At 40.8% G+C, this 24946-nt stretch overlaps 1 protein-coding gene and 1 long non-coding RNA gene across 4 annotated transcripts; one reads left to right on the forward strand and one right to left on the reverse strand.

Moving 5' to 3' along the window:
* Positions 1-150: 150 nt before the first annotated feature.
* Positions 151-9565, reverse strand: LOC139312646 (uncharacterized). Of its 2 annotated transcripts, none has more exons than XR_011600021.1 (4): positions 9481-9565; positions 2101-2198; positions 796-1056; positions 151-658 (listed from the first exon to the last, which is right to left on the reverse strand). It is a non-coding gene; the product is annotated as an uncharacterized lncRNA (long non-coding RNA). The 2 variants fall into 2 exon arrangements; XR_011600020.1 differs by lacking the exon at positions 9481-9565 and adding an exon at positions 8845-9239.
* RSAD1 (radical S-adenosyl methionine domain containing 1) lies at positions 9215-22994 on the forward strand. 2 transcript variants are annotated; one of them, XR_011600019.1, is made up of 9 exons: positions 9215-9369; positions 13759-13892; positions 17398-17602; positions 18937-19302; positions 19846-19909; positions 20153-20304; positions 21165-21219; positions 22386-22489; positions 22593-22682. XR_011600019.1 is itself a non-coding variant. In XM_070937590.1 (9 exons), exons 1-9 carry the CDS (start codon positions 9238-9240, stop codon positions 22696-22698), a joined length of 1314 nt encoding a protein of 437 aa, XP_070793691.1. In that variant the 5' UTR covers positions 9215-9237; the 3' UTR covers positions 22699-22994. The 2 variants fall into 2 exon arrangements, 1 of the variants encoding a protein (XP_070793691.1); XM_070937590.1 differs by having other exon boundaries at positions 20153-20300; positions 22593-22994.
* Positions 22995-24946: the final 1952 nt, after the last annotated feature.

A 24946-nucleotide genomic window follows, 5' to 3' on the forward strand; every position in this document is an offset into this window, starting at 1 on the left:
TAATTTGAATTTCCAAGCTACCTCGTATACTTGTAGATTACCTTTATACCACAGCATACTATACATATGCTTTGTATTAAAAATCTTTAATCTTTAATATAAACATCTTTTATATTAAAAAATCTGCTTATATCTACATATTTATAAGATATAGATATGTATATATAAATGTATTCCATGTATGTATGTATGTATGTACGTATGTATCTGCTTTATTTATGTTGAAATAGAACTGAATTCCAGACATGTGAAAGTTCTTAACGGAACTAAGGTCCAATATTTATGTATTGGGCTTTCTCTTCCTTGCACAAATGTTGCTCTGTTTAATAGAATGAAATTTCTTGGACAGACCTGATTCCATTCTTAAGTCTTCAGAGAAGAAATGTATGATGGATGGCTCCTTATCAGAGGAAAATGTTGATTTCAAAATTAAGGTGGCTTTGCATTCCTTCTTGCTGAATTGTTCTTGGGAGAACCATCAGGCAGAAGGTATTCAGTTGTACAATGAACAATTGGAGAAGACCAGCAAAATGAAGGGAACCAGAGCATGTATGCCTGTGATATTATAATATCTACACTTTGGTTGTTCAGCTGGGCGTGGCCTCTACCCATGGGAGCAGAATGTTTACTAGCGAGATCCAGAAAAACAGCTTTGCATCTGAAATAGAAAATAGACAGTATATGAAGAAAGCACATCAAATCACTTTTTAATATCTTAACCAGTGCATTTTTTGAAAATTAATATAGTACTCATTAAACATATAACATTTCTGGAACTATTTAATATTTACTTACCAGAGAGGATGCTTTTCTACTACATTCTGCAGTAATAAAAAATTCCTTGACATGGAACTGACCCTGGGCGGATAGGTTGTTAAATTTCCACTCTTTGCCAAAAGGGTGTTTCGGAAGGTGCTTATCTGCACGTTGGTCTCGCGGCTGTTTCAGCCTTCTAGACCTGGCTTCTTTAAGAGATGAGGTTTCCAAGGAACGAGGAGGTGGGATTATCAAAGAGACAAGGAGTTGATGCTCTTGGAAGCTTGTGCGGGCAAAAGTCTGTGGGCAAAAGTGAGAGGGGCGAAAAATTAAGTTGACAGCACAATCGAAGCTGAGCCCAATGTAGGGGCGACTGTGGAGTTAGTTTGGCCAGGCAAATTATCACTCCACCTCATCCCGCTGTCAAAAGTAGATCCTGGGCGCTGCACTGCAATGGAGAAATGGAGTGGCTGGCACGAGGGGAGGAGGAGGAGCAGGGAGAAGAGACGGAAAGCGGCCCCCTCCTTCCCTTGCGCCAGATGCTCCGTTGCCCGTTTCTCCATAACTTAATCAAAAGAAGTTGGCTCTTACAATACACTAGGCCACAATAACGTTTTAATAATTTCCAATGTTAGCAATTGTGTCAGTTTCCCACCATATGGATACATACGTAAGTGAAGGTTTCTCAAACATTGCAGGATTGTGACCACCTAACATTATAAAATAAATTCTCCCACGAATAAAACTGTTTTTATAAGGGTTGCAGCCTGGTGGGAAATAAATCTAAAATATCACTTATTTTTAATCACTACACTTTAAATGTGTTTAGGCCAGAGTTTCTCAAACTGCAGTAGTTAGCATGGGTTTGCACAGCAACCTGAGGAGCTAAGCCCGAAGTGAGTATAAATGGTGTTCACATTTCCTGTGCAGGCCTGATCTGATTTTTATAATTTGTGATCCTATTCTCTTAAGTAGCTGGCGGTTCAACACAGATCACAAGCTGCAGTCTAAGGTAGGCAAACAAAAAATAGGATGCTGACAATTTTACAGAGTATGCCACGTTTCATATGGGAAGTCAAGTAGCATGCCTCTCTTTGGATTTCTACAATTTTATAAGGTAGGTTGGGATGAGACATGGCTGAACTAAAGTTACCTCGGTCACACTACACTACAGCAGGCTTAATATTAAATTAAATCCAACCTTCCCCTAAAATTAAACTCCCTCCTCCAATCCAAGAAAAACATCTGGTGCTGCTCCCATTCATCACACAGGTCCACTTGTACATCACTGTAGCCTTCACCAGTTACCTTCTCTTACAAATTGATACTGATTTTGAAACTTACCTGAAGAAACAGGATGGAAATCCTCTGTATGCGCTACGTACGGTGTAAGAATAGTCTGACTCGCTGCTCCTGTGGTTGCAGCATCCTCTTTTATAACCCTGGTCCAGAAAAAAGAGAAGTAATCTCCAGGCATCCCTACATTTGCACGATTTCAATGTGTCAGCAATTAATCACTCCTATGTGTCAAATCAGATGTCATCTTGCAGAAACTCCCTTATTTTCAAATATATGACAAGTTTACATCCTAAAAAACCCCCAAGATTTTTCTCAAAGGTCATATACACTTCCTATTCTAACGGAATGACATCTGCTCTCAATGTGGTTATGGAAGCCATTGGGCAGGATGTGATTTACATGCAAGCCATATTTTTTCCTCATTTTAGTTTTATGCAGAAGGCACCCTTGAGAATGAGAATATTGTGGGCCTTTCATGAGTACTGAGAACAATGGAATGCTAATTCATCAAAAGTTCCCTCTAGCTTTGAGCTGTAGATTCAGTTCTACAATACTGTAAAAGGTTATTGGCATCTCAGCACTTATGGCGGTGCTTCAGATGTACTTCATAAAAGGTGCTCTGGAACATTAACATAAGACCTATCTGCCTTGCTTTAAAGCAGCCTCATCCTTTCTTGGGAACAGCTATGGAATCCTAGGAAGAGACAGAGCTGCTTTAAAAAGCTGCAGAATTGGAATAGAATTCAAAGCTCTGCACAGCCCTATTACAGAGAACATTAGAGCTAGGGCCCTTTGCAGGGGCCTGGGAACGAGGGTGTGAAAAATATCAAGATGGTCATGACCTTGCAATCAAAGCCTGTATCTAAAAAAACAGATGAGGTTTCCATCTCCTGGCAGCAATCGTCATCTTGACTTTTGTTAACCTCTTCTGCAGACTTACCTAAACATTTTTATGTTTATATCAAGACAGCAATTAGAACATTACATGGATATGTGGTTCTTCCTTACAGTACTTCCTGTACCTGTGACATAAACATGTCAGATATATCTCTCTTTTCTACCAGGTTTACATTCCCTTTGGGCCATTCCCAGCCAGTTTCTGAGGCTGCTTAAAATTGTGCTTAGCTGTTTCACTTCTGAAATAGTGTTTCCTCTTATCCCAGTAGCAATGGCCCCTTTATGTAGAGATGGGGAAATCAGACAAGCAGTTTCAAGCATCTGTAGGCAAACCTTGGACCCACTGAAGGAGTAGATTTGTTTATATATTCATACTTGCCCTTTTAAGTTCAGGGACCAAACTTTAAAATCAACATATTAGTTTCCTTTAAAGCTTCAGTCTGTTAAACTATTAAATAATTTATGAACAACTAGAAATAAGCCTCTTATCTTTAGCACACTTTCTAAAGAACGCTACATCCCTGGTTCAGAAATAGCCCAGCAGGTAAGAGACAGAAAGGTTGTTGCAAGGAGAGGCATCTCAGAGACTTCACTAAATTCCTCAACTCCTGTTCTTAATCCACCAACTTCAGTGATGGTGAGACAGACACCTCTAATAATAATAATAATAATTTTATTTCTATACCGCCCTTCTCCCGAAGGACTCAGGGCGGTGTACAGCCTATTTAAAAACACAGACAAAACAATGATATAAAATTTAAAATAATTAAATAAGTGGCTCAAATTTAAAACCCCAATAAATTTAAATACCCCAATTTAAAACTATTGTGTTGATAGTCCGGCCTGGCGGAACAACAGGGTCTTCAATGCGCAGCGAAACACCCGGAGGTCGGAGATCTTACGAATTTCCGGGGGCAGTTCGTTCCACAGGGCTGGGGCTCCCACAGAGAAGGCCCTCCCCCTGGGCGTCGCCAGCCGACATAGCTTGGCAGATGGCACCCTGAGGAGACCCTCTCTGTGGGAACGAACTGGTCGGTGGGAGGCTATTGGTGGCAGAAGACGGTCTCGGAGGTACCCGGGTCCTATGCCATGGAGCGCTTTAAAGGTGGTAACCAACACCTTGAATCGCACCCGGAAGACCACCGGGAGCCAGTGCAGCTCGCGCAGGAGGGGTGTCACATGGGCATAACGGGTTGCGCCCATAACCACCCGCGCGGCCGCATTCTGGACCAGCTGGAGCCTCCGAGTGCTCTTCAAGGGGAGCCCCATGTAGAGAGCATTACAATAGTCCAACCGGGAAGTAACAAGGGCATGAGTGACCGTGCGCAGGGCGTCCCGATCCAGAAAGGGCTGCAACTGGCGAATCAGGCGAACCTGATAAAAGGCCCCCCTGGCCACGGCCGTCATATGCTCTTCTAAAGACAGCCGCGCGTCCAGGAGGACACCCAGATTGCGAGCCCTCTCCGTGGGGGGCAAAGATTCACCCCCAATAGTCAGCGATGGCACCTGCTGACTATATCGGGGCGCCGGAAGCCACAGCCACTCGGTCTTGGAGGGGTTGAGTCTGAGCCTGTTCCTCCCCATCCAGACCTGCACGGCCTCCAGGCAGCGGGACATCACATCAAGGGCATCGTTGGGGTGGTCTGGGGTGGAGATGTACAGCTGAGTATCATCAGCGTACAGATGGCACTTCACCCCAAAACCACGGATGATCTCACCCAGCGGCTTCACATAAATGTTGAACAGGAGGGGCGAGAGGACCGACCCTTGCGGCACTCCCCATGCGAGACACCTCGAGGTCGACCTCTGCCCCCCTGCCAACACGAACTGCGAGCGGTCGGAGAGGAAGGAGGAGAACCACCGCAAAACGGTGCCCCCTATTCCTAACCCCAACCGCTGCAGCATACCATGGTCGATGGTATCAAAAGCCGCTGAGAGATCTAATAGGACTAGGACAGAGGAACAACCCCTGTCCCGAGCCCTCCAGAGATCATCCACCAATGTGACCAATGCCGTTTCTGTGCTGTACCCCTGCCTGAAGCCCGACTGGTACGGGTCTAGATAGATAGCTTCATCCAGGTGCCGGGGAAGTTGTCGTGCCACCATGCTCTCAACAACCTTCGCCACAAAACGAAGGTTGGAGACTGGACGATAGTTGGCTAATTCAGCCGGGTCCAGGGAAGGCTTCTTGAGGAGGGGCCTCACTACCGCCTCTTTCAAGGCAGCAGGAAAGGCACCCTCACCCAGAGAAGCACCTATAATCCCCTGGAGCCAGCCTCGTGTAACCTCCTGGGAGGCCAGTACCAACCAGGAGGGACACGGGTCCAATAAACACGTGGCGGCACTAATCTTACCCAGAACCCTGTCCACATCCTCGGGAGTCACAGGATCAAACTCCTCCCAGATAACATTCTCAAGACCTGCCCCGGTCTCCTCCCATGGACTCATCCAATCGGAGTCCAAGCCATCCCGAATCCGAGCGACTTTATCATGCAGGAATTGCACAAAATCCTCAGCACGACCCTGCAAGGGATCTTCCCGCACTCCCCCCCGAAGAAGGGAGTGGGTCACCCTAAACAGGGCGGCTGGGCGGTTCTCTGCAGATGCGATAAGAGCGGAAAAATGGTTAGATTTTGCCGCTTTTATCGCCACTAGGTAGGTCTTGATATAAGACCTCACCTGTGTCCGGTCGGAATCGGATTGACTAGTCCTCCAAATGCTCTCTAGGCGTCTTTTCCGACGCTTCATCTCTCTCAGCTCCTCAGAGAACCAAGGAGCTAATTGAGATCGGCATCGGGTCAGAGGCCGGAAAGGCACGACGCGGTCCAAAGCTCCAGCGGCCGCCCTTTCCCAGGCGGCCACCAGCTCTTCAGTCGAGTCATGTGTTAGAGTCTCAGGAAACGGCCCAAGCTCCGTCAGGAACCTTTCGGGATCCATCAGGCGCCTGGGACGGAACCATCTGGTCGGTTCCGTCTCCCTGCGGTGGGGGCAGGCGGTAGGAAAGTCTAGTTGAAGGAGTGAATGATCTGTCCATGACAAGGGTTTAATATCTAGTTCCCCTCTACCAAGATCATTCAACCACTGACCAGAGATAAAAATCAGGTCCAGAGTGTGTCCCCCTATGTGAGTGGGGCCTTGAACTAACTGGGTCAGGTCCAAGGCCGTCATGGAAGCCATGAACTCCCGAGCCACCTCTGACGCCTCACCTGCGGATGGGAGGTTGAAATCCCCCATGACAATAAGTCTGGGGGTATCGACCGCCACCCCCGGCAATGACGTCGAGTAGCTCGGGCAGGGTCTGCACCGCACGGCCCCACTTCACACAAAGGGACTCACATCCGGCTATCTGAGGAACAGTGGTCTCCCTCGGACAAAGACTCTCCCTAATGATCACCGCCACTCCCCCACCCCTCCCCTGGGCCCTTGGCTGATGAAATGCACGGAAACCTGGCGGGCACATCTCTACGAGGGGGACCCCCCCCTCTTGGCCCAACCAGGTCTCCGTAATACCTGCCAGGTCTGCACCCCCCTCCAAAATAAGATCACAGATGAGGGGGGCCTTATTAACCACCGACCTGGCATTACATGACATCAGCCGCGGACCCTGGGCCTGCCTCTAAGCATCATTTAAACTTGTCCTAGCTTATTTTAAGAAGAGTGATTGTTGATTGCTTTCCTGCCAGAGGTGAAACCAAGATAATCCTCCTTACCTTAATTTAGCCTGCAATAAGTAAAAATAGAACATATTCAAGCCAGGACAGGGATCCTAAAATTATGTGTAATGAATGTGAAAGGGACACCCCATAGCAGCTAAGAAAGTTGTAATGTGCTTGGAAAAATGAGCAATATACATTAAGTTGGAGATCATAATGTGGAAAGTAAATTGCAATTCTGTGTCTGGTTTACAATTAAAGTGAATAAAATAATAAGGTGAATAAGGTGAATGGGAATAAAGTGAATAAAGTAGGAATCATACAGAGTCAGTTACATGAACCCTAAAGGACACTCTTTATTCACTTTATTATAAGGGAGAAAGGGTCAGTTAAAAGACACTCTCTATTCACATTATTATAAGGGAGAAAAGTGCTTGGAGATTATATTAAAAAATCAACTAAGTCCCATTATTGGTAATATATCTTCTGATGAGGCCTAGCTGTCGCAGAAGGACAGCCATATGGAAAACCTCTGAGGGGCCTTACTGTCCAAGACACAAAGACATGCATAGGAAACAAAGAGTTACTCTACCTCTTATTACCCAAGGACAGCAATAAATCTCTCATTAGCAACTATAGCATTTAAGGAAAAGTTGTGTAGCTAAAATAATCTTATAAACTAGAAAGTAATGGTTTAGTAATTAGGAAGTACAAATTATCAAATGTATGTTAACCATATATGGAAAATGCATGAGCTCACCAATGCATGAGCTCACCGAATCCTTTGTCTTGGATATGTATAAAAACAGTTAGATCAGAGCTCTTTTTTTGTTCAGACTTGCAAGAACCAAACTGCCTCTGAACCTTGCGCAATAAATCTGCATCTGGCTGACCCAGGAATGTTTTTCAGTCTTTCATTCTATAACACAATGAAGCATATTAAACTACCGTAGCAGCCACACATTTGAAACATGTAACAGCATACCCTGCTGATTTTTGCTCTCCACCTGGGTTTTTTTTCCCTTTTACCTTATGGTTGACAAAAGCTCTTAAGAGTAAATATTCTAATTTGGTGACAGATCTATCAACCAGAAGTAATATACTTCCTTCAGATGGTATCGGGTTATCAGTCGACATCTAGTGTCTGGGTGGTGTAACTGTAAATTTGATTCAAGAGCTCACGTCTTTGTACCAAAACATCCAAGTCTGGTATCACAGTTTCTTACTTGTATATTTTATGAAAAGGTGCAAGTTTTCACCAGTTATAGCTTACTTCATCAGATGCACAGATGCCTTTTAATAAAATGTTAATGGAAAAAAGTGCTACCAGACCTGATTTTTTTTTGCCACCAGAGAATAACAAGACACTCTTAATACCAAGAAAACTTAATCCAATTCAATGCATTACTGCAGGGGTGTCAAACCTGTGTCATCACGGTATCATCACATGACCTATCGTGACTTTTTCCCCCTTCGCTGAACTGGGTGTTGGTGTGGCATAACACAGCCGGCCTGCGGGCCGCAAGTTTCATATTCCTGCATTACTGTAAAAGTGACCTTGTGGTGAGATGGGCAGCCGCAAATTTAATAAATAAATAAGGCAAACATCTTATATTCACCCACTTTGACATATGCATGAATTAAAAATCATGGATGCAATTTTTCAAACTTCTATTTTATACTACCACTGTTTTCTATCTTCTGTTCCATGGCCAACTTACTGAGTTTCCTGTGAGTGAGAAACGTGAAGTCTCTGAGCTCAGTTTACTCTTGCCTTCAAAGAGCAACAAATGATTGTTCCCTCTAATCTGAAACGCAAATGGGCACCAGTGACAGACACCTCCTGACACAAGGAGTTTCAACTCCACCTAACAAAGAAAACTGGTCTGCAAATCACACAGGTTGCAAATATCTTGCCAGGGGTGTTATTTAATCCCCTTTCCCCCCCACCTCCAAATCCCGTTTTTTATAATATCGTGCCTAAGTTCTGAACATTAAAAAGAAAAATACTTTCATGTCAATAAAGAAATTAGATTATGAATTTAGAGGGGTTTCCCCCCCCCCAAGGGATCAACACAAGCACCACAGCGCTTTATTGGTTAAGTGGTACTACAGCTTACAATCACAACTGAGCCCAGAATTTATGTTGCTGAGCAATTTGTTAAGTGAGTTTTGCCCCATTTTACAACTTTTCTTGCCACAATTGTTAAGTGAATCACTGCATTGATAAGTTAGTAACCTGGTTGTTAAGCGAATCTGGCTTCCCCATTGACTTCGCTCGTCGCCAAATAGTGATCATATGACCTTGGGACACAGCAAGGTTGCCAAGCGGCTGGATTTTGATCACGGGGAATTCTGCAAAGGTCCTAAGGGTGAAAACCGGGCATAAATCACATTTTTTTCAGTGCCACTGTAACTTTGAACGGTCACCAAACGAACTGTTGTAAATCGAGGACGACCTATCCTGCTAGGGCTTTAGAAGAGAAGCGGTGAAGAACTCTTGTTCAGAAGAAACACGCGTGGACCCCAACGGAGCCGAAGCCTCTCCCCCGAAGAGGCGGGTCTTATTTTCTCTCCCATCCCGGACGATGCCAGAGCTGCAGCTGCCAGGGGTGGAGGCGGCAAGAGTATCATGGAGGCTCTGCTAGAGAAACTGCGGGCAGGGTTTCCCGCAAGGTTTCGTCAAATTGCGCCGCTGCGAAAGCCCAAAGCTACCCATTCCCAGCACCGCCCTCCGGAAGCGCAAGCCTCGCTCTACGTCCACGTGAGTTTAGATTTGAGACCGGGAGAACATAAGCGAAACCCATTGCGCATGCGCCAATTGGAGGACGTAGGCGGTGGACATTTCCGCGGACACGCGCGGCGGTACACGTACCCTGCTCCTCTGTAGCCGAGCTCGTGCGCTGGGGTTCCGGTGGCCGCCGCCTTCCTGCTTTCATGCTCGCTTGTGCGGAGGCTTGGGAGCGCTCTGCGCATGCGCTTCTGCAAACCGCGAATTGTTTGTTCCGCTAGCTGGCGATGGGTGGAAAAGTTGCTCTAATTTTGGCGGGGTGACGGTCCTGTTTTGCTTTGCTTGGTGTTGTAGGCCAGGTGTTTTAGTTGCATGAAGCAGTTTTGAGAGGAGCACTTAAACTGTCAAACAGGAACGGGTGTCAGAAAAAGGCACTTTTGAAAAAAGCATTATTCTTAAAATCTTTTTTTTTAACTTTTTTTATTATTTTTTTAAAAAACATAAACATAAAACATATCTTTTGCAAAACGAAGCATTGATCCGGTCACAGATTAATACAAATCGCTAACAAATCTTAATTTCCAATTAACACAATTTAATATTTTATTCTTAAAATCTTAATTCCCCGCCCCCTCACCCCATAATTGTAAAAAGCATTCTGGGGTTAAAGCTGTAAATTGAGTTTTAATCTGATGGCTGTCAATTCCAAAGGTGCTTTTTTCAAAAGGCAACTGGACTTCCTTTTTTCTTGAAGACGTTTTGCTTCTCATCCAAGAAGTTTCTTCAGTTCTTCAGTAAAGAAATCTTCAAGGAAAAACGAAGCCCGGTTGCCTTTTGAAATAGAAATAGGTCCTTTGGGACAACCATGACCTGGATGACTGAGAATCTCCATAGACGTGATGGCTGTTAAAGCTTTAATCATCTTAGTGCAGGTAAACTGCCATTGTTAAAAATGGGGCCAACAACACAGTGGAAACTCGCTGCACACCTGCCCTGTAATCTCTAATTAGTAGTGTACAAATGAATGGGAGCTTGGTAATTTCTAGATATGTATCAAGCACACAGGAATTTCTAGATCAGTATCAACCACAGAGGAAATGCTGCAACTTCCCAAACAAAAGTTGACATCAAAAGTAGAACTAATCCTGAACCCGCTATATTTTTAACAAAAAGTACTCAAAACCTCATTGATGAAATACTGTGAAAGAGGAAACATAATAAGGAAGTTGCAAAACAGAACCGGATGCTGGCAATGAGAGAAGGGAACCCAACATCCGTTTTGGCAGACTTAACATTTGAGAAATCCTGCAAAATAGTGGAGTTGGTTTACATCAGCATCACGTATGGGTGAAAATGACTGCAAGAGCAATACTTTTAAAGAAATGTTCAAAGCTGTAATGGCTCCCTAGAATTTTAAGCTTTTGTTAGTCAAACAATTTTTTTTGTCAGTCATATTCAAGATCCCAATGGCCTGGATTTCAGAAAAGTTCTTGATTAATGGAGACACTTACAGATTCCAGTGAAGAGCTTTTGATGAAGTTATGGGTGCTCCAACAAGAAGAGATCAGACAATCATTTGTCTGAAATGGTATTAGGGTTTCCTGCCTCAGCAGGGGATTGGACTAGAAGACCTCTAAGTCACTTCCAACTCTTACTCTGTTATTCTGCTTCCATGAAGAAACTGTTAAGATCAGTGAGGTCATCTCTGTTAACAGTAACCAGTAAGGAATTATGTTCCAAGTAAGACAATTTCCCAACAGATTACCACATCTTCTCTTCCAAAGCCATGGGAAAATCCTCTTCAGCTGTCCAGATAGCTGCATCTGTTGTGTTTGTTATACTGTCATTATAATGATGATAAAATCTCTTAAAGATCAAGTAAGTTACAGCACTACACATTTATTTAGTTATGGATTGAACTCCATGAGAACTAATATGTAGCTGCCCAGAGTTGCTATATCAGTGAGATGGCGGCATAAAAAAAATAAAAAATAGTTATTTCATTCCATAATACAATTTAGGGGAAGAGCTGGAGACATATATGTGACAAAAACAAATTCTTAGAGGAATGGAAACATGTTAGCAAAATAGAAACTGAAGTGTCAGGTTGACAGTAAGTTTTATGAAAATGACTGGCAACCTATCTGATTTACATATCTCAAGAGATATTTCAATAAGAGTTGTCCTATTCGACAACTCTTCTTGAAGACAGTAACAGTAGAAGGGCAGGAAAGTAACTTTAGGTTTGGTAATTATGAATACATCATTGATTATGCATTTGTATGACTGTATCATTTTCTCCTTTCCTGAAATATGAGTGTATTCTTTTATCTGTAGGAGTCCCCCTCATTATTGAGGGAATTACTCCATTTATTTAACAGTGTGCACTGTTGAATAAATAAATACTGCAGTGAACCTTGATTATTAGGTTTTGGGTCCTGCATTTGATTCCACAAAAACTAAAGAATTATTTTCTTAATAGAAAGAAACATATCAGTTATGTTACCATAGAAATTTTGATAAAGCTTGCTGAGAACCAGGCACTTCAAAGTTGCCAGAACTAGCACATATTAGCACAACCCTATGTTTCTATTTTGCTAACATAGTCCCACTCCTCTTAGATTTTGTTTTCCTCACAAATAACAAGTTGTAAGTTTTTTGTTGAGGAAAGAAAATCAGTAGTAAGCTCTAGAGGGCATTGTAATCTAGCATTTTATTTCAAGCTGTTAGGAACAAGCCTTTCAGTTGGTTGAATGTCAGCTTTTCCTTTTCTCTCACTATCAAGATTATACCTCTGGGTTTTTGTTTTTGTTTTGTTAAGCATCAAATTACAATATGCACGATATACAGTACAGTATTTTCTATGATTGAATTATATGATTTTTTTTTCCATTTTAAAGCAAATAATATACTAGGAAGATCAATTTTGACTCGGTTCCCAATGTTTGGTTTTAGATAGGTTTTTCCAGTAGTGTATACTATAGTTGAACGGAAAAGTAGAATTGGTTTTCTGATAATTGTTGGAGGTTGGGGCAATCTTTTTCTCTGTGTGAGTGTTCCTGAAAGCAGGAATCTGACCTGAGCAATGATGAACGAAGCTGTAACTATAACAGAAAGGAGATGGAAACCTGATAGGAAACACACCTAGCTAACTCAACCGAGTGAGGAGAGTTAAAGGAACATGTCGTCTGTGTATCTATGTGGTAGTGAAGAAAAGCAAAAGGGAATGATGCCAGTTTAATAGTCTTTTAGGCAAAGAGCATGCAGGCACTGAGGTCATAAGTTACTGCACAGTCAGTCGAACATTAACTGGCTCTGTTTCAAAAGACAATAAAATACCACGACACCTTTAAAATCTGTTCAGGATCACCTCACACTGCATACTGCTTTCATTCTAAGTCAAACATCTAGGAGCATATTGCAGATGGAAACAGCTTGGCTAGTGTTCAAGACTTCTATATAATTTAATTATTAAGCCATTACTTGATGCTTATGAGCTTGTGGCACAAATGAAGAATGTTCCATGACTGAGACACACTCACATTAACTATGTCACCCATCTGCCCAGTATTTGGGAAATGCCTGCTGTTGATGTTTTTCAGGTGCTTATTAAATCTTTACCACCGAATTCTCTCTCTACAGTGGTTCTCAACCTTTTCTTCACCACAGACCCCCTTTAAATAACCCTTTGTGGCCATGGACCCTGGCCACAGACCACTAAGACTTAACTCAAAATTTAAATCATAACATTTCTTCAAGCCTTCGCAACCCCCTGTGATGACATCACAGCCCCCAGGGGTCTGCAGACCACAGGTTGAGAACCACTGTCTCTACATTTTTAATATTCTCTCTGTGTGTATTGGGTATGCAAAATATTTAAGTTTCAACTTTGAAATGTTGCACATGGCTATTTTAAATCAGCTTTTAAAGTATATTGTAACTTTTTGTGTTTTTAATAGTTTTAGTCTCCTTATTTACTGTATATACTACTTGAAGATGTTAACAAACAAGGGTGAAACATTAAAAAAATTGAAACAGTAGGTATGAGGATGCAGCATGGTACTGAGTATTACTATTCGGATGGGAAGCCTCTGGAAATTGTCCCTAGCTAAAGACAGACTATCTTTATGCTTGGTTGGCATTTTATCAACTGAAACTAATCTATTGTGAAGCTGAGGTTTTATATAATACAGTTAGCATTTTGAATTGTTATCACAATGTTTTAAACTGCTTGGCATCAGGATGTCTTGTGGCATAAAGCTATTTAAATCCTCATATCAGGGTAGTTTTAAATAATTTCTTTTGTGTGTGGATCTAATGACAGCGATAACTAATGACAGCCTAATACTGTTGGCTAAGGATATAAGAAGGCTCCCCTAAAAATGTTTGAATAAAATTCTGCTTGTCATTTTGGTTTCTTAGTGGCCTTACTGTGAGAAACGCTGCAGTTATTGCAACTTCAACAAATATATTCCCCGAAATCTGGATGAGCTAAGAATGAAGAACTGTCTCATTCAAGAGGCCCAGACTTTGATCCAGCTAAGCGAAGTTCAGAGGTAAATGATACAACATGGAGTAAAAAGGATTTGGAAGTCTCCAAATCTATCTTTTAAATTTTTAATTAAATGACAATTCCCCCACCCCCCAATCCACATCATTCATCTGTTTTACAAGTCAATATCTTCTGTACAAAACACACTGCAATTCCCCAAAATTCTTAAATTCTTAGGAACAAAGAGACTTACTTATTTACTTATCAAATTTGTATAACCACATATCTTACAAATGTGACAATAAAACCAACAGTTAAAAACAACTCAAAAATAACCTCTAAAAACAATTTAACATAAGATCACAAAAAATGGATCAACATCCTACACATAATACATCTACCTCATGTTGGCTCCCTATTTCCATCAGCTAACTGGGTATTTTTAAGATTAATTTTTATTGAATAATTTTATACAGTGGTAAAAATTATACAAATTCAAGAAACAGAAGAGTAAAGCTAAGTGGTGAATAGATTTTTTAAAAAGTATAAGGAAGTGGTTTCCAGTCTTCTTTATGGCAGTTACAAATAAATTTATCTTCTATCTTCTCTTTTTAAGGTTATATCATAATTCCCTTCTTCACATATTTTTATTTATTTATTTATTTATTTATTTATTTATTTATTTTTCATATTTGTATACCGCCCTACTCCCGAAGGACTCAGGGCGGTGAACAGCCATAATAAATACAAATACATATAGAAGTTAAAAACTATTAAGAAACAGATTAAGTAATTTAGGCTCAAAGATTAAAAACATCCAAATTTATCTAAAGAGGTTTAAAACCCAATTTAAAAGCCAGTTTAAAAGCCAATTAAAAAGGGAGAGTTAGGCCAGACCAAATTGTTGGAATAAAAATGTTTTCAGGGCACGGCGGAATATGCGTAAGTCTTGGATGTTTCGTAACTCCGGGGGAAGCCCGTTCCAGATGGTAGGTGCCCCCACAGAAAAGGCTCTCCCCCTGGGGGCCGTCAGTCGACATTGTTTGGCCGACGGCACCCTGAGGAGTCCCTCTCTATAGGAGCGAACTGGTCGGTGAGAGGCTATTGGTGGCAGGAGGCGGTCTCGTAAGTACCCTCGTCCTGAGCCATGGAGCGCTCTAAAGATAGTAACCAAAACCTTGAAGCGCACCCGGAAGACCACTGGGAGCCAGTGCAGCTCGCGCAGGAGGGAGGTTACATGAGAGCTTTATTTTATTTTATTTTATTTTATTTTATGCTTTCTAATCATGAAATCTATAGATCGTTCATTTTTTCCCATTTTCAACAAGAAGACATAAAGGGTTTCCAGTTACTGATAAATGTAGTTGTCTTTTCCCTAAACAAACAGTTCAATTTTGAAATTTCTACAAATTCTTTATCTTCGCCAATCATTCCTCCAGGGTAGATATTTCCGATTGTTTTCATCTTTGTGCAAATAATAGTAATTTTGCTGCAATTGCCATATATATGAAAACAAATCTTCCATGAGCCTTTTCTAATTGACTGTCCATAAGACTCAACAAAAAATATGGTTTCAATTGATTATTAAATATTTTAATAATCCACTGTAAGTAGTTGGGTTCACCACATTTTGAATTAACAATATGTTAACCATTTATCTTTACTTGCTGTTTCTGTTCTATAATGGGCTACCCTTGAAAGGTGTTCGGAGACTACAGTTGGTCCAGAATGCAGCCCCACGAGCTGTCATGGGTGCACCTAGGTACACCCACATTACACCAATTCTCCGCGAGCTGCACTGGCTCCCTATTGGTCTCCAGTCACAATTCAAGGTGTTGGTTATTACCTTTAAAGCCCTACATGGCTCAGGACCAGGGTATCTTTGAGACCGCCTTCTACCGCATAACTCCCAACGACCGATAAGATCCCACAGTGTTGGTCTCCTCCGGGTCCCGTCAGCTAAACAATACCGGCTGGCGGGCCCGCGGGGGAGGGCCTTCTCTGTGGCTGCCCCAGCTCTCTGGAACCAGTTACCTCCTGAGATCCGGACCATCCCCACCCTATTGGCCTTCCAAAAAGCGGTGAAGACCTGGCTTTTCCGGTAGGCCTGGGGCCGTTGATCTCGCTCTTGCGATCCGGCGAGATCCGGCCGTGAATGGTGTGAATGAGTTTTAATGTTTTTAATGTTTTTAATTTTAAAATGTTTTTTATAATGATTTTAAATGCATTGTGAGCCGCCCTGAGTCTTCGGAGAGGGACGACATACAGATTGAATTAATAAATAAATAAATAAAATATAAAACAGTTCCTGTGCTGAAAATAACAAAGGTGTCTTTTAGCACAGCCTGGTGCTTATATTTATTTCTCATTCTCATTATGCCATTCTTAACATTATGATTTTTAAAATCTACACTAACCAGGTTTTGAGAGTATTACAATAATCCAGTGTAGATGTTAAATAAAGTATATGTCAGCCATGTTTGATCTTATCTGGAATTCAAATAGAGTTAATACATCTAAAACCACATGTCATCTTCCAGATACAAAGCTGAATCCAGGAATAGCCCAGATTGATTTATCCTGAATATTCAGTGAGAGTTCTTCCCCATTGAAGGCAATTGAAATTCTATTCCCAAATCCATCTGTTCAGAAGCACATCTGTTTTGTTTGGATTGAGTTTCAATTTATTTGTCTTCATCCAGATGATTATTGTCACCTGACACCTATTCAGGATACTGACAAGTTTCCTAAAGATAGATGAAAAAGAGAAATAATCGTATTTACTTACTGATGACAGTGAAGCCCAAATATCCTTATTCTCTCCCAACTATTTTGCATAAATGTTTAATATGGAGGGTGATATTTATTCATGCAGCCCAGTGTTCCCTGGGCTGAACACATTTCTCCTATCTTCACTTCCTGAAACTGACTTCAAGGAAAGGCTGGAACTATGATAAATTTGTGCCAAGGACACACATATACCGGTATTACATGTAGATTATTAGGATATGCTATAACCAAAGAATCCAAATCACAACAAATGCAAGGAATGTTATTCACAAAATGTCTTAACAGTCTTCAGTAGCAACCAAGTTATTTTTCTTAGCTTTACTAGATCCTTGATATAATAGACTTCTTACATCTTTAAACAGATGCCTTTAGGAGATTCATTTGACCCTTGTATACTATTTCTTTGCTATTGTCAAACTGATGACATAGCCTTAATAATAATACTAACCTGTGTTTATTTGGATTTGTTTCACATTGAGATGCATCCAAAGAAACCCTGTGTTTCTGATCTTGAAACAGAGTATTCGCATTCAAAACAGTGGCTCAGTTTCAAACACTTCCAAAATGATCAGAACATCCCATTTTAAAATTAAGATTGGTGTCTTGCAGAGCATTTGCCTTTGAAATGGTTCAGTGTTTTTGTATACACCTAAAATATACAAAAAATATTAGAGGACAGAATGGGACTTCTCATTTCTATCACTTCCTCTCATGAGAAGCTGAGAAAATAGGGAGAGGACCATCAGTTCAAATAATCCTCTCTTCTTTTTTGGCTCTAGAATCACTTCAGTATACTTTGGTGGGGGAACACCAAGCTTAGCCAGCCCGCTCACCATTAATGCTATCCTGGACACTGTCTCCCACTGCGCACATTTAGCAGAAGGCGCTGAAGTTACTTTGGAAGCAAACCCCGCTTCAGCAGACGCCCTCCGCCTTTCTGAGTTCCAGAAAGCTGGTGTGAACCGCCTCTCCATTGGTATTCAGGTGAGAGGTCAGGAGCATTGCTTTCAGGACTGTATCATCCACTTACAATACTAGAATAATAAATAATAATAAAGTTAAAAACTTACTTAAAATAAGTAAGTAAAATTTTAAGCAAATAATCAAATTTGCTTAAAATTTGTTAAGCAAATTTGCAGAAAGGGACTGAAATATACAGTACCAGTTTTTTCTGTTCCATTGATCAATTTCTTCTTTCCTTCCTCCCTCTCCCCATCCCATATATGTTTTTAGACTACAATGTGATAAGCAGAAAGTAAGAACTGACAACTAGTTCAGAGTTATAAACTCAAAAAGCCAATTCATATGCTGTAGGGGAATAAAAACCCAAGATCATGGCCAACCTGACTTATGGGAAATTGCTTCCTAGTTTTAATGAGTTTTTATAATTAAAGTAGGTAGACATGTTTTGTAAATTTGACATGGAGCATAACAAACAGCAGCTGGATTGAGTGTTTTTGCTGGAATAGCAGCATGGAAGAAAGATTTAGGTATATTTTTCTATTGCTATTCTGGTCAGCATATTAATGGGTTTCTCTTTTCCATGTAAAGTGTACCGTATTTTCCGGCGTATAAGACGACTTTTTAACACATGAAAATCTTCTCAAAAGTCGGGGGTCGTCTTTAATTTTTATTTAGTGTGCATTGGAAGAGGGGTAGTCTTATACGGCGAGTATAGCCCAAACCCTATATTTTAACAGGAAAAGTCGGGGGTCGTCTTATACGCCCAGTCATTTTATACGCCGGAAAATATGGTAATTTGGTTAACTTATCCTGTGTAATCCTTAACCCCCCCTCTCTTTTTTTTGCTACTTACAGGCAAAGATTTATACATTATATGTATCATATATCTGTACATTATATGCAGATATTTGCATTTTGAGCATGTGTCAGTACAGTGTGTACCACTGAATTAGTAGTGGGACATTGACAGTAGTCTTTGAGCTTGCAAAGTAATTTCTAGATGACAGTCCTCAATTTACGACCAGTTGTTTAATGACCATTCTGTTCACAGTCACAACAGCCTCAGAACAGATGCTTTACTTTTTGAACATGCATGGGGCTGATGTAAATGAGATTATTTTTCTTTTTTTATACCTTCAATTTCTTTGGCTTCCTATTTCTAGTCCCTTTTGTGCTTTGCATAATAACAAAAGGGAACCACATAGTGGCAGTGCAAGTATGTATTCTTTTTACAAGATTTTATTTCTTTTTTTCTCACTTACCATAATCATAATTCTCCCACAACATACTTGTTTTCTTTTTCTTCAGTTGTAAAGAGTCAAGCATATTCATTATTTTTATTTCCTTCTGTGCAGTCATTTGACAATGCAGAACTCAAGCTTCTTGGAAGGACCCATACAGCTTGTGATGCTTTGAGAACTTTAGAAGAAGCCAAGAAACTCTTTCCAGGGCGTACATCTATTGACTTAATATTTGGTCTCCCAGGACAGACTGTTGCTTCCTGGATCCAGAGTTTGGAGAAAGCGCTTGCAGTATGTGATGACCATATATCCCTTTACCAGTTGACTCTGGAAAGAGGCACATCTCTCTTCAAGCAGGTCCATCAGGGCTTTCTGCCCACAACCAATGTGGATATAGTATCAGAGATGTATGAGTGTGCACGACATGTTCTACAAAATTCAGGTTTTCACCAGTATGAAGTCTCCAATTTTTCAAAGAATGTAAGTCTTTTCCTTTAGTTAAACCTTGTGCCATACAACTCAGTAAAAGGAAGTAGGCTGAAGAAATTCAGAAGGTTCTGGTAATGAAATAAGATTTTTCCCCCCACTGTCCCGCTGTATTAGAAAGATAATACAAATGTGTTCCTTCTGCTGAATTGAAAGGAATATGATTTAAGAATTTAGTATTACCTGTCCAACTGAGTAAGATCCAAGTCTTACTTTGCTTATCTCAGGAGAGAATGGTGAAAAAGCTGCTACTAGAAACAAAAAAAGAGCATGCTTAAATAAAAATTCTGTATTCTATTCTGCTTTGCACATTGAATTACAGTGGAGGCTTCTGAGAAGACTTCCCTTCCTCCTCTCTGGCCTTCCCCCTTTTTCTCCCAAGCAAGGAAAGTCTCCTAAATGACTGTTAAGCCCAATGAGGTGCAATAGGTTTTTTTAAAAGCCACTCCTTAAAGGTTGTTTCTCTAATATAATGTGACTGTTGTGTGCAGACTTGCAGTTCCTTAGCATTTTTTGTTTGTTTGTTTGTTTACGCAGGGGGCATTTAGTACTCACAACCTCTCCTATTGGCAAGGGAGCCAATATATTGGCATTGGACCAGGTAAACCTATTTGGGGAGATGATGGGCCAAACGTTGCAACTGCTTCTTGAGTTGGTTCCAGTACAATGTACTGGAGTACCATTTCAACTATGGCTTGTTTTATTTTTAATAAATAAGGGGAGATTGGAAAGTAAGCGCTCCTCAGCTAAAAATGGTGTTGCTAAGTAGCTGCCTAATGATTCCTTCTCATATAAACACTAAATAGCACCATAGGTTGTTCAGAACAATCTCCTTCTTTCTCAGGAGCCCATGGGCGATTTGTACTACGGGGAGATGGTAAGACCCATCGAGAGGCAAGAATACAGACTTTGGAACCGGATATATGGATGAAAGAAGTATTGGCCTTTGGGCATGGGACTCGGAAACAGACTCCACTCAGGGAACTGGATATGTATGTAAGAAGAAATGCGGAGAGGCTCTTCCAGATCATTTCCTTTCTTTAAGCATATGTGGTATTCCTGAAAACTCAGCCTTATTAATAAACATATGAACCACCATTTTGTATCCTACACTGCATCCATAATATTGGTGCAGTGGTTAAAATGCAGTATTGCAGGCTAACTCTGCCCTCAGCCAGGAATTTGATCCTGTTTGGCTCAAGGTTGATTCAGCCTTCCATCCTTCCAAGGTCGGTAAAATGAGGAGCCAGATTATTGGGGGCAGTGTGATGACATTGTAAACCACTCAGAGTGTGCTGTAAAGTACTATGGAGCGCTATATAAACTTAAGTGCTTGCTACTGCTATTTTGAATCTGGAACCTATTATATATTTTAAATTCCAGTTTCCATAAATGCTAAATTATATATAAATCTTAGGCTGTACCTGCTTTTTGGAGTTATTTAAATTTTATCTCTCTCTGATCTACTTTTTTGCATGGCCTTTTTACTTTACAACTCTGATTATGTTAGTGAAATCTTTTAAAACACTGAAGAGATGCTGTAGAAGAAACACTTGCCTGAAAAGTTTAATAAAAAATATGATTGCTACTAGATATGCCACACCTTCTTAATCTTTAATTTAGAGATAATAAAAATGTCCTTATAGAATTGTCGTAAAGCTTATTCAAAGCATACGCACACACACACACAATTTGATGTAGATGATGTATGAGTACAGGTGCTGCCCTTGTTAATATGTTAAAATCATTGCCTAGTTCCCTTTTCCCCACTGTTGTTGGCACAAATATCTGTTTATCAAAATTCTAATGGCTGTGTTGCTTCTAAGTTTGGAATCTTCCATCTGTCCCTTTTGTAGACTGGAGGAGGTTTTGATACTGGGACTCCGTATGGATATAGGAATCACACACCAGGTATAGTTGTCATATTTCTGTGTGATAGCTGTTCATGTTTGAAATGTTTGAAACATTTATTGCCATAATTCCAGAGTGCTTGAATGGAATGATTTTGCAGAAATGGTTCATTCATCATTCTTTCTCTGTATTGTATGCCTTTTCAGTTAATTAATGTTGTGCTTTGTGACTGCATCGCTTAGCAATGGAAATTCCAGTTCCAATTGCTGTCATAACTCAAGGACTTCTTATAGTTAGTGCTAGAGATAGCAGAGGAATAAATAGCACGTAACTAGTTTTTAATCCTTGTTTTAGAAACATGACCTGTGATTACTAAATGCACAGAGACTGGAAGAGATCCTCCTGAGTTTTCCAGTAAACATGAGATTGGATTTTAAGATCTACATATCTCTGTTCAATTTTTTTGATGCTAGTTTATTTTTTTAAAATAGGAATTGTTCAGTAATCAATTTTGATCAATGATGGGACCAAAAGTGATGATTAACTTAAAGCTGTCACTAAAAAAAGATCATTTCAAGCATTTGCAGTATTTCAAGTGATGTTCTGCTAAGCCTATCTTGCAAAATTTACAGGAAGCCTTCAACTTATAACCATTTGTTTAGTGACTGTTCAAAGTTAAAACAGCACTGAAAAGTGACTTATGACTCTTTTTCACACTTCAGGACCATTGCGGCATCCCCATGGTCATGTGATCAAAATCTGAATGCTTGGCAACTGGCATATATTTATGACGGTTGCCGTGTCCCAGAGTCATGTGATCAGCTTTTGTGACCTTCTGACAAGCAAAGTCAGTGGAGAAGCCACATTCACATAACAACTGCAGTAATTAAGGAATGTGGCAAGCAAGGTTGTGGGAAAAACTGGACAACTGTCTTGCTTAGCAACCAAAATTTGGGGCTCAATTGTGGTCTTAAGTCGAGGACTACATGTATAGCAAAAAAGGAAGGTTTAATCCAAATTGTGGTGATGGACCCTAGTTAAATTTGAGCTCTATATGTTTATTTTCAAGAGAGGTGAAGATTCTGAGAAATTCATCAGGGTGACATTTTAAGAAACATCTCCTAGCGTCATTTGTGTTTTCCTAGATTAGCCCCCCAAATTAGTTCTTCAGTTGAAAAAATGTAAAAAAAAACTAGTTTTAAGGGTAGGTTTTTTTCTCTTTATAGCACTGGTTGCAGTTTGCCCCCAGTCTCAGTCTGTGGGATGTGTTTGGTAAAGCAGAGGAAGTTAAAGGGCTGGAAGAGCATGGATTGCTTTTTCTGGACGACAGGTAAGGGGGCTGAAGATTCATGTGTCTTAGGAAGAGGATACTGGTATATCTGGAGGAGGTTTTAACAACGTCTTTCTTCAGTGACAATAATTTCTTTTTGTAGGGGACTTAGGTGTTCTTGGAAGGGCCTGGCTGTGCTTGATTCTCTCCTGCTGATACTCCTGAAGCAGCTCCAACAGACCTGGATGGAAAGGGAAAAGGGAGCGTGAACTAGCCAATATAATTTTCATATTGGAAGTTAACGAGTTTTCAGAGATGGTTTATAGTCTGGAAAATTGTTCCAATGCAAAGGTGACATCCCAAGAAATGAATGGGTCTTCAGTGAAGCCAATGAGCTGATTGTGTTATCATGCTGTTGGATGCAGGGTTTGCTCTGAACTAAACAATTACTGCATCCCTGGCTTTTGTCTCTCTATACTAGGATGAAAAATGATCTATTATTCTAGTGTCATTGTGGCTTGTACTGAAAATAAATGAAGCATGAAATATCTTTACGCTGCATAAATAAATGGATTATACAGGAACTGGTTTTCATTAACTAGAATCTTCCACTTTTGTAAGTACTAAATAAAGGAATGTTCCTGAGGGAAGAATTGACCATGAAGATAATAAAAGATTTGTATATTGTAAATACAGGGGCACTTCTCATACATTCAACTCAGTACAACTGGAATGTCTTTGAGCTGTTGCTTACACACAAAAGCTACTAATGCTTCTAGCACAATAACTTGCCATACAACATTCCACTGCATTCATAATCCCAAATCTTCATTTACGTTTGACCTATTATGCTCCCTATTGAAATTCCAAACTCTACCATAGGAACAGTCTGAATTAGTTCAAGCAGCCTACTGTGCTGCTTCTGTTTATGATTAATTCCATGCAACCCATTCTTGATAATGCATTTACTGGAGTTACTGGAATACAGATACTCCCTGGGTTACAATAGCAATTGGGAGTAGAATTTTTTTTTTTTTTTAAATTTGATTTATATGCCGCCCTTCTCCGGAGACTCAGGGCGGCTTACAATGCGTTAAGCAATAGCCTTCATACTTTTGTATATTTATACAAAGTCATCTTATTGCCCCCACAAACTGGGTCCTCATTTCACCTACCTTAGAAAGGATGGAAGGCTGAGTCAACCTTGAGCCTTGGAGAGATTCGAACCAGCAGAAATTGCAGGCAGCTGTGTTAATAACAGGGTGCACTAAACCACTGTACTATCAAGGCTCTTCTATTTCTCTTTTAGCAAATTTCAATTGCTAAAAGATGCGGTCAGAAAGCACAGTGTCACATGACCACATCATTTATCAATGGCAATTGCTGCAGTCCCCATTATCATTGTTAAGTGAGGATTGGGTCTTTTAAGTGAGCATCTCCTTGCAACTTCCAACAACTAAAATAGTGGGGAAACCGGCAGAAAGTTGAATGTCCCAGGCGGTTTGCAAACAGGTAACTGGCTGCTGCTGTGTGGGAGAGGGAATGAAGGGTTGTGTGGGTGGCCAAGGAGGCATGGTGCAAGTATGGCTTGGGGTGGCTGCTACTGGGTGGGGGAGAGTGGGCAAGGATGGATAAGTACCAGGGAGAATGTGCAAGTGGCCAGGGAGGTGCAGCACAAGTACAATAGTGGTGGGTTGCTCCCAGTTCTGTCCAGTTCTTGCGAACCGGTAGTAAAAACGGCAGGAGGCTCCGCCCACCCATCTGGACATCATAATGGATGATCTGTGCATGCGCAGAAGGTTCTGTGCATGCGCGCGCGCGCTCCCATTGCGAACCGGTAGTAAAGGTAAGTGCTCCCGGTTCTGTCCAGTTCTTGCGAACCGGTAGTAAAAACGGCAGGAGGCTCCGCCCATCCATCTGGACATCATAATGGATGATCTGCGCATGCACAGAAGCTTCTGCGCATGTGCGCGCATGCTCTCATTGCGAACCAGTAGTAAAGGTAAGTAGAACCCACCCCTGAAGTATAATGAGGCTCAGGGAGTACACGTGAGGGTATATCAGCAGCATGTAAGATACATAAATATAATTAATGAATGCCTTCTAATACTGAAAACTAGGCTGAACTAGCATGCAAATTCACCAACCTTTTTATTCATTTTACTGTACCTTAATTGAGTTCTGGGACCTCTTTTCCCCCCTCTGATTTTAATAGAACTTTATAAATTGGATGAATGAAAAATATTTTCACCGTGTTGGAATGTTTGGTCTCCAGAAAGGGAAACAATAGATGAATATTGCATATTGCCATCTATGAAATTGTAGATAGCATTTAGTTTGATTATCTCCTAGTTTAGAGTTTCTCAAACTTGGGTAAGGGCAGTGACACAAACTGAAATGTTGGTTTCAAGCACTGAATTAAGTCATGGTTTGCTTAATAGACTATAGCCAAAAGCAAACAAATTATGTCATAATGTGAACAAGGCCATAATGCAGTTTGCAGACACTTCTAAGGAG

The sequence above is a fragment of the Pituophis catenifer genome, unplaced genomic scaffold, assembly GCF_029215685.1.
Source record: "Pituophis catenifer annectens isolate HBS135680 unplaced genomic scaffold, rPitCat1.0.hap2 SCAF_2, whole genome shotgun sequence".
Taxonomy (NCBI): Eukaryota; Metazoa; Chordata; class Lepidosauria; order Squamata; family Colubridae; genus Pituophis; species Pituophis catenifer.